Source organism: Herpailurus yagouaroundi, unplaced genomic scaffold, assembly GCF_014898765.1.
Source record: "Herpailurus yagouaroundi ecotype Mexico unplaced genomic scaffold, PumYag 166, whole genome shotgun sequence".
Taxonomy (NCBI): Eukaryota; Metazoa; Chordata; class Mammalia; order Carnivora; family Felidae; genus Herpailurus; species Herpailurus yagouaroundi.
Genome location: NW_024412407.1, coordinates 427,569 through 437,562, shown reverse-complemented (window position 1 = coordinate 437,562; position 9,994 = coordinate 427,569). Strand labels below are relative to the sequence as shown.

Sequence of the window (9,994 nt, the reverse complement as noted above, 5' to 3'; positions counted from 1 at the left end):
ACTCACCTTTAGAGACTACCCTTTCTTTGTATTTTCCATAAATCCCTTTTTCACCGGACTAACATATAGCAGCTTAGTTCTCTATAGCTATTTCCCCCTGATTTCACAGTGAGCTAAGCACTGAAGTTATTTATACATGGAAATTTCACAGGACAAGGGTGCATCAAAATTCAAAATTACCAATGAGATGAATTAATTTTCACTAAGCCATATATAACAAAAATGCATTATCTTTATTTTGGTTCAATTTCATTACAGTAGTTTTGTGAAAGGGAGGATTTGCAAAAACAACTGATCTAAGCCAGAGAAACCATTAACTAAGAGTGTGAATCATTCAGTCGCTGGACAATTGAGCGACTCACATGTCACCCTTAGGACACTGTACACTCTATAGAGTATCCGTTTTTCTCGTTCAGCACTGAAAAAGGTTTCTTCAGTAAAGCTGATACTTTGATCTGTCTTATTATATCATATTTTGTTACATCTACCAATTGTGTACGTTAAATAACATTTGTTATTGACTCAAGATAGACAATACATCCCTTAGGGAGCCAGCGGCAAACTTGGAATATATTTTCCCTAAATTCAAATTACTTGGCAACCATTGTCTTTACTCAAATGAAGATGAAGTATGAAGAAAGCCATTCCACCCCAAAATTAACAGCTAGACAAATATAGACCAAATGTATTCTTCAGCTATAAGTACATGGGATTCAAATAAATAAACTTTCTAAAATTAAATATTTCAACCTCATTGTTTGCATTCTTCGCTTCAATGCCTCCCCAGATTGTCATAATATCGGTGCCTTTCAGTTATGTCACTGTTAAGATAGAATTAAACAAAAATATTTTTTTCCCCAGACTCTTTCTCAAAGCTTCTTTGACATCTTTGTTTCTTAGAGAGTAAATCAAAGGATTCAGCATGGGAGTGACTAGGGTGTAACACAACGAGGCCACTTTACTCAGCTCAGGAAATCTGTCAGGAGTGAGATACATAAAAAACACAGCACCGTACAGCACACTCACGACTCCCAGGTGTGAACTGCAAGTGGAGAACGCTTTCTTACGTCCCTCAGAGGAGCGTATCTTGAGAACTGTGGACACAATATACAAGTAAGAAATAATAATAACTATGATGGTAGGCAAGATGATGATGCTGCATAAGGAAAAGGAAATGATTCTAGAGATGAAGAGGTCAGAGCAAGATATCCTCTCAAGTGGGCGAGTGTCACAGTAAAAGTGGTCAATGGCCCGAGAACCACAAAAGGACAGAGTAAATGTCATGCTTGTCTGAAGAACCGAGCTGATGCAGCCGCATAAATAGGAACCAGCCACCAACTGCATGCAGAGACGTGCTGACATCTGGACAGAGTAGAGGAGTGGGTTGCAGATGGCAATGAAGCGGTCATAGGCCATGGCTGCCAGGAGAAATCCCTCTGACACGATGAAGAGGGTAAAGAGACAGAATTGGGTCACACAGCCTGCAAAAGAGATGGACTTGCTCTCAGACCAGAAGTTGATCATGGCCTTGGGTGCAATAACAGACGAATAGAAGAGATCAATGAAGGACAGGTTGCCTAGGAAGAAATACATGGGTGTGTTCAGCCGGGGATCAGTCATAATAATGGTCATCATCCCAACATTACCCAGAAGGATCATGGCATACACAAGCAGAAAGATCAGGAAGAGGAGAATGTGGAGCTCAGAGCTGACCCTGAAGCCTACCAGGATGAAGTCAGTCACTTCAGAGTGATTGTTTGTTCCTCTGTCACCCATGGCAGAAACCTGCTGAGAGGCACAAGGAAAAGCAAAGAAATGAAACCCGTGCTTGGTTTCTAGTGACACAAATAATTTCTTACGTGTAGAATAAATTAGTTATATCTTAATTAAATATTGCATATAAAGCCATGTTAATGTCATGAAGAATCAGGAATTTGAACTAGATAATATGAAGTCCATAAAACTGTTATTTTATTAAGCAGTGAAAGAAGTTAATGGGTTATTGCATTTTAGATCATTTTTTTGCTGAGTATTCACCAAGAAAGTAACATAACATATTGTCTAATGTTAGTGACATTTTGAATTTCTATTCCTAATATATTTATCATTAAATAGTTGTCTTTAACTAAAGTAAGAATATAACCTAAAATGCAGGGTATACATATAATCTGTATGATAGTGCCATAGCCATCATGATTGCCTGTCACTTCCTGAATCATTAAAAGACAGTAATATATTTAGATACATTTTTACCTTCTTTCACCACTACTATTTGGTTTCCATTGTTACTGTGCCATCTCCAAAAATAGAATAAAAGGTGATAAGTTGTTGGTAATTAAAATTAATAACATCAAAACAATCACTAAACCTAGATATCATTTTCTAACGCTCTTTCCAAACCTGTGTTCATTTTCTCAGGTCAAGGATATTCCTCCCAAATAGATGCATTTTTATTGCCTCATTATATATATTTTCTTTCCATTACTAGTTGTGTGATTTAATATATTACATATTAACCTAACCATTATCTTTGAAGTAGAGAAAGAAGCTGATAACCATTCCAGTCCTTACATGACAATGAATAACTTTTTATCAAACCTGCATCAATTCAAGAGCTCTCACTTTTTAGTCAGGGTAAGTATACTTAAGGAATACCTGTCTTATATTCTATTATGCCTTACATATCTTAAAATAAGGACAATGGGATATCCATGGATATTTGAGGACCATAACAACCTTCGGTCTCCAGAGTCCATGATCACTTGGTAGAATATCAACAGTACTTACTTTACTTCTGATACCTTTCTGCAGGATTTTTCCACATTGAGGTTTTGTTCATCCTCTGTGATGGATTCCATTGGGAGAGGAGCAATCATAAAGTCAATTATGGAGACAGAAGTGCAGGCTCAAGGGCTGTTGTCCATGAGGACTGCAGTAACCTCAGACATAAGCAAATTATCTAATAATAGTCCATATATGAGGAGCTTTTCTTCTCTGGTTGTGTGTATCCTTTGGGAAATTTCTCTGGACTTTATTTTCTTCATTGGCAAGGAAAGACATTCTGGTAATTATCATAGCATAGATATTGGTAAGCATAAGGAAACAGATTTAAAGTTTGTGCTATTTAAGTTTAAAACGAATGAATATATTAAATCATCATAAATTACATTTGCTATGCTTTAAAAAAAGATAGAAGTTAACTCCAAATTATGATTGACCTGTTTTTCCTGATGTCGATGTGTTTCATGCCATGACAAATGCCCTCTAAGTCACAAAGTCAGATAATGTTTTGCTAATTCTAAGCTTTCTTATGTGTAAATACTAAATATTTTGAAAATATAGTGGAAGAAATGATAATTTAAAAAATATTCTAAGAATTCTTAGCATGAAATTGGATAAGAGATCATGATCTGTATTTAAAAATCCTCAATAATTATGTGTGGCTAAAAGACTACAGTAAAAACAAAGACATAATACTCTATTTAATGAAACAGCGTATTATAATTATGCAGATGCCATTTTCTCCTGAAGATTTCCATAATTTAATTATAATTCTACTTTTAGAAAATCTTTTTTATTTAAAAATTATTTCTAGAATTATCTGGATTTTTTTTTAGTGTGTACATAGCAAAACATATGGGCCTGGCACTTTCCTTCATTATAATGCAGCATTAGTAAAAGTTTGGTAAGTGTAGGAAGAGTAAATAGTTTAAGTATCTTAAACTGGAAATTATTAATGAAGGTGAATTGAGGCCTGTGAAGTTTGGAAAGGCTGGAGGAATTTCCGGGTGACACTCTAATAATGACCCTTAGAGCAATATAATAAGATTCACAAAGATAGGCTACCATTGGAGATACAATTTAAAAATACTGAACTTTAACTCTGGTCCAGAGATCAGACACATGGAAGCAAAAAGATGTCACTGCTTCCTCATCCATGAAAATAGCCTCTCTAGGAAGTTGGGGACTCAACAATGCTGCAGAAAATAGCCCCTATGTACCCACAACCTTCCTAAGGTGACATTTCCATGGTAGAAAATGTTGAAATTTTCTACCAAATTCTGAGTTTGTGTGGATCTCATTGGTAGAACAAAATCTGTGCCAGGAACCATAGTATTAGGAGACATCTGAACTTTCCAACATCTCCAAGGGGAAAGCACAGGTGGTAGAGCCTCGCTATCCAATTGATCAAATGTACCAGAATCCAGTTCCTTAAACTGCCCACGATGGCATTAGCAATAAAAACATGCTATTGCTCAAAATACATAAGAACACTTACTGCCATTCTCTCGTCTGATGGGACATAAAGAAACCCTCCGCAGATTCAACGATTGAAATCATTCAGTGTGTGTTCTTTGATGATGGTCAGCTTAATATAGAAATCAGTTAACTATTAGATAATTAGTTGAGAAGGGTCTAATGGCATGGACATTAAAGATACTCCCTAAAACTCAATAGATTGAAAAGAACTCAAATTAAAATTTGACTAAATTTGAACTAAATAGTGCATTATGTTATGTGTAAACTTTTGCAATTCAGTGAAAGAAGTACTTAGAGGGATATATACAAAGCAATATAAGTAAAGACTATAAACAAGAAAAACAGGAACAACTGGATTAATCTTGAATTTTAATATAGTGAAAGAGAACACAGCAAGTCAAACAAAAAAAATGAGAGTAAATTTTACAGATAAAAAATCATGAAATAGAAACATGTGGATAATATAGGATATTCACATGGCTTAACATGGCTATTTTAGTATGTCTTATTGAGTTTTTAATTTTAATTCCAGTATAGTTAACATACATGTCATATTAGTCTCAGGAGTACAATATAGTGACTCTTCAATCGTGTACCTTATTCAGTGTTTATCATGATAAGTATACTCTCTAATCCCCTTCCTTTATTTCCAGAATCTCTCCAGTCACCCCCCTCCTCCCCTCTGGTAACCATCAGTTTGTTCTCTGGAATTAAGAGTTTGCTTCTTGGTTTCTCTCTCTCTGTGTCTCTCTCCTTTTTCCTTTGCTATTTATTTTTGTTTCCTTAATTTCACATATAAGTGAAATCATATGGTATTTGTCTTTCTCTGACTGAGTCATCTTGCTATCTCCATTATCCTCTCTAGCTCCGTTGATGTCATTGCAAATGGCAAGATCTCATTCTTTTTTATGGCTGAATAATACTCCATTGTATATTTAGACCACATCTTGTTAATCCATTCATCTATCGATGGACACTTGGGCCACTCCATAGTTTGGCCGTTGTAAATAATGCTGCAATATACATAGGGTGTGTGTATCCCTTTGAATTAATGTTTTTGTATTATTGAGTAAATACCCAGTAGTGTGACTGCCAGATCAGAGTGTAGTTCTATTTTTAACTCTTTGAGGGAACTCCATACTCTTTTCCATAGAGGCCGCACCAGCGTGCGTTCCCACCAACAGTGCATGAAGGCCCCTTCATGGAGAACTGCATCCTCACCCACATTTAGCCATTCTGACAGGTGTGAGCTGATCACATGGCTTAACATTGATTCTCAGAAAGACTAGTAAGATGTATAAAACCCTAACCAAGATAACAGTGGAAAAACAGCAACATTAAGTCACAAGTCTCAGGAAAGAAAACGGGATAGCACTACAGACAGATACTCCTGATATTAAAAAATATATACAGTTGACCCTTGAATAACATGGACTTGAGCTGCATGGGTCCACTTCCATGCACATCTTTTTTTTCAACAAATACAGTACAGTGCTGTAGATGTACTGTCCCTTCCTTATGATTTTCTTAATAACTATTTCTTTTCTCTAGCTTACTTAACTGTAAGAAAACAGCATATAATACATATAACACACAAAATGTATGTTAATCAACTGTTTAGGTTATTAGTAAGTCTCTGGTTGTCAGTAAGCTATTAGCAGTTTCATTTTTAGGGAGTCATGAGTTATATGCAGATTTTCGGCTACATAGGAGTTCTATGTTCCCGACTCCTGGTCAAGGGTTCAACTGCATAATAAACAATATTTTCACCAAAAATTAAGGATTTGTTAAAATAAAAAAAAATTGAAGAGATCAGGGTGATGTATGAAGGAGGAATATACATTTTAAAATGTCTACTAAAACAATTAAATTTTTATTAACAATTTTCCCATGAACAATGATTCTCTTGTAATTGGCTCCACTAGTGTTTACTACTAAACATTTAAGAAAGAAACAAGACCATTGTTACAAACCCAAGAACGATCATAAAGGCAATATTTCCTAGCTGTATTTATGAGTCTCTCATAGTTATAATTTAGAAATTAAAATACAAATTATAGGTGTGTCTATCTCATAAATTTCACTCCAAAACCCTTAAACAAAAAGAAACAAATAAAATATATCAATATATAAAGAATAGTAAACTCTCACTGAAATGTCTATTGACATTACAAATATAAATGTCTTTTAGTATTTAAAAAATAATGGATTTAAGGTATTTACACATCTAGTCATTTTTTGTGAATTTTTATAGAGTAAAATTATTAAACACCTGTTATTGGAACATATTAATTAAGTGAATATTGCATTGGTTAAATGAAAAAGAAATATATCAAGGGACAAAATAACCTGTCCAAAAATAAACATATATATTGATATATATGTGTAAATAAGCCTATCTGTCTATCTATGTTCAAATAACTCTTGATTCTGTGTTTTTTACATCTGTTTATTTATTTTGAGAGAAGGAAAGAGAGAATGTCAGCAGAGGAGGAGTGGAGAGAGATGTAGAGAGAATCCCAAGCAGGCTCTGCGTTAATCTTGCAGAGCCCGATGTGGGGCTCAAACTCACAAACTCATGACCTGAGCCCAGGTCAGGAGTTGGACACTTAAGTGAGTCACCTAGATGCCCCTATTCAATAAACTTTTGAAGTAGGTGCCAAGGGAATTCAATGACAACACATTATTTTTCTACAATTGGTCCTAGAAAAATGGGCTTCTCTAAGCAAAAGTCTGAAGCCTACATGTTTCACGAAGTACAAAAGACAACTCAAAACAACTTCTTCCTAAATATGAAACCTGAAGTTTTATAATTTCCATCAACTGGTGAATCTGTGTATCTGTGCAATGACATACTACCCCAGCAAAGAAGGAATAAACCAATGATATATACAAGTACATGGATGAATCTTAAAAGTATTATTCAAGGTGAAAAAAGGGTCACTCAAAAGCTACCAACTATATGATTCTTGTTCTGTGACAATACCAAATAAACAAAACCATAGGACAATGTGGGTTTTTCAAGGGCTGTGGGTAAGGAGTAGGGATTGACTACAAAAGTACATAAGGAAATGTTTTTGGAGTCATGAAGAAATTATTTATTTTGACTTGCCAAATTTATAAAAGCATGCAGCTGAAATTTACTGTTCGCAATTTAAAACCCTAAACCTGACCAAAAACCCGCAGGAAACAAAACAAAACCGTAGTGTAATTTTGGTGGTGTGAAAAGTCAGTATAGTTGATGTGTCTTTTGAGATCTATATTTTTGGGGACAGAAAAACTGGGAGTTTCTGTTTTAGTCTGGTGTTTGCTGTGTTAGCCTGGGAAGTGGATGGATGTAAATAGTTTTTAGTTATTTTAATTAATTAATTAATTAATTTTTAAAATTAACTTATTTTTAAATTTATATTTAATTTTTTAAAATTTATATCCAAATTAATTAGCATATAGTGCCACAATGATTTCAGGAGTAGATTCCTTAATGCCCCTTACCCATTTAGCCCATCCCCCCTCCCACAACCCCTCCAGTAACCCTCTGTTTGTTCTCCATATTTATGAGTCTCTTCTGTTTTGTCCCCCTCCCTGTTTTTATATTATTTTTGTTTCCCTTCCCTTATGTTCATCTGTTTTGTCTCTTTGAGTCCTCATACGAGTGAGGCGAGATGATTTTTGTCTTTCTCCGACTAATTTCACTTAGCATAATACCCTCCAGTTCCATCCACGTAGTTGCAAATGGCAAGATTTCATTCTTTTTGATTGCCATGTAATACTCCATTGTATATACATACCACATCTTCTTTATCCATTCATCCATCAATGGACATTTGGGCTCTTTCTATACTTTGGCTATTGTTGATAGTGCTACTATAAACATTGGGGTGCATGTGCCCTTTCAAAACAGCATACCTGTATCCCTCGGATAAACACATAGTAGTGCAATTGCTGGGTCATAGGGTAGTTCTATTTTCAATTTTTGAGGAAACTCCATACTGGTTTCCAGATTGGCTGCACCAGTTTTCATTCCCACCAGTAGTGCAGAAGTGTTCTTCTCTGCATTGTTGCCAACATCTGTTGTTGCCTGAGTTGTTAATGTTAGTCATTCAGACAGGTGTGAGGTGGTGTCTCATTGTGCTTTTGATTTGTATTTCCCTGATGATGAGTGATGTTTGAACATTTGGAAAAACTATTACAGTGTGAACATTAAATACAGGCATAAATTCTTTTTGAAAGCCTCTAAAAACATGACCACTGACATATATCTGATACATTTCTCACCAAAATTACATTTGCAATGAAAAGTTCATTATTTTATAAGACTTCTAAATAATATTTCAAGTTAAAGCATTTAATATTTATTTTGGAAAGATTTATAGGGATTTTATCTTACCGATAATGTGAATGTTAGAATCAACTTCTTTGGAGAGTTTTTTGTCAGTCAAGGTTTTATCCTCTTATTTCCCTCCTTCTCTCTGCTGTCTTCCTACTTAGCTTCTATTATACTTACCACACATATAATATATATTTGTTTAGTTAACATTTGCATGTTGTTTTTCCACATTCCTGTGTTTCACTTTTGCATTTCTGCTTACTTGGTATAGTCTTACAAGGGCAAACTTGTATAGCTTCATTTCTTTACAAATTGATCTAATAAATAATTTGTAATCAAATAAAATCAGTTAATTTTCACTTCATGATAGTATTGTGTTCAGTCTGTTTGAAAAAACAATGTAACTCATTCCATGAAAGTACAGTGGTAAGAAATAGATGACTGCTCCCAGAGAGTCTCATCAATGAGCAATAAGGAAGGAAAAGTCTCTACTTAGAGACTTGTATGGTAGAAGTCTTTACATTAACCTATATCTCAGACCAAGCCGGAAATCAAGAAACTAAAGTCAAATCCACTTACCCAGTATGTAGTTAGACTCATAACTATTGTTCCAAGACAGACATTCTTGTTAGTGATATATTGGAGCTGAGGAGATCATTGAGTGCAGGAACCAGGCTTGGACACATTTTTTACAGTTACCTGCCAGAGCCTTTTTTTTTTTTTTTTTTTTTTTTTGGACATGGATGTGGGAGGGAGAGTCTGCTGTGAAAGAGGCAATGGACAGATAAATATAGTATGTAGATATGCTAATAAAGGAAAGCTAAGGCATAAATGAGTCATATGTCATTGTTTCCAAGACAGTTTCTGAAGTCTACAGCTCACAGTGTTCAAGTTGCTAAGTTTCCTGTTTTCTTCATGTCAGTAGAAAAGGCCATTTTTTGTATCAATTGAAAAAATACGATTATAAAAATGAATTTTTAAATTTGCCTTTATAGACCATGGTTTTCGTTTTTAAATATGATTGGAAGAAATAGGGAAACCTTCAGTGAAAGATATTCTTCTCTTGGTGAAAAGAAGAAGAAATTTTTGGGATACTAATTAAGATTCACATTTTTACTTATTTAACATAAAATAAATTTTGTATATGTATATATATTTCGTAAGCTTTCTATTGTATAGCCATTTGCATTTATTTTATTTTTTATTTTTTAATGTTTTTTTTAACGTTTATTTTTGAGACAGGGAGAGACAGAGCATGAACTGGGGAGGGTCAGAGAGAGGGAGACACAGAATCCGAAGCAGGTTCCAGGCTCTGATCTGTCAGCACAGAGCCCGATGCGGGGCTAGAACTCACAGACCGCGAGATCATGACCTGAGCTGAAGTCGGCCACTTAACTGACTGAGCCA

At 34.8% G+C, this 9,994-nt stretch overlaps 1 protein-coding gene across 1 annotated transcript; it reads right to left on the bottom strand.

Moving 5' to 3' along the window:
• Positions 1 to 813: 813 nt before the first annotated feature.
• LOC121038993 (olfactory receptor 9K2-like) lies at positions 814 to 1,797 on the bottom strand. The gene has a single exon (XM_040489012.1). The coding sequence runs from the start codon at positions 1,774 to 1,776 to the stop codon at positions 814 to 816; it is 963 nt and encodes a 320-aa protein (XP_040344946.1). The 5' UTR covers positions 1,777 to 1,797.
• Between the last annotated feature and the right edge of the window lie 8,197 nt (positions 1,798 to 9,994).

Excerpts from the sequence above, each read along its gene's own strand:
- LOC121038993 (XM_040489012.1), bottom strand. The coding sequence starts at position 1,776 with ATGGGTGACAGAGGAACAAACAATCACTCTGAAGTGACTGACTTCATC.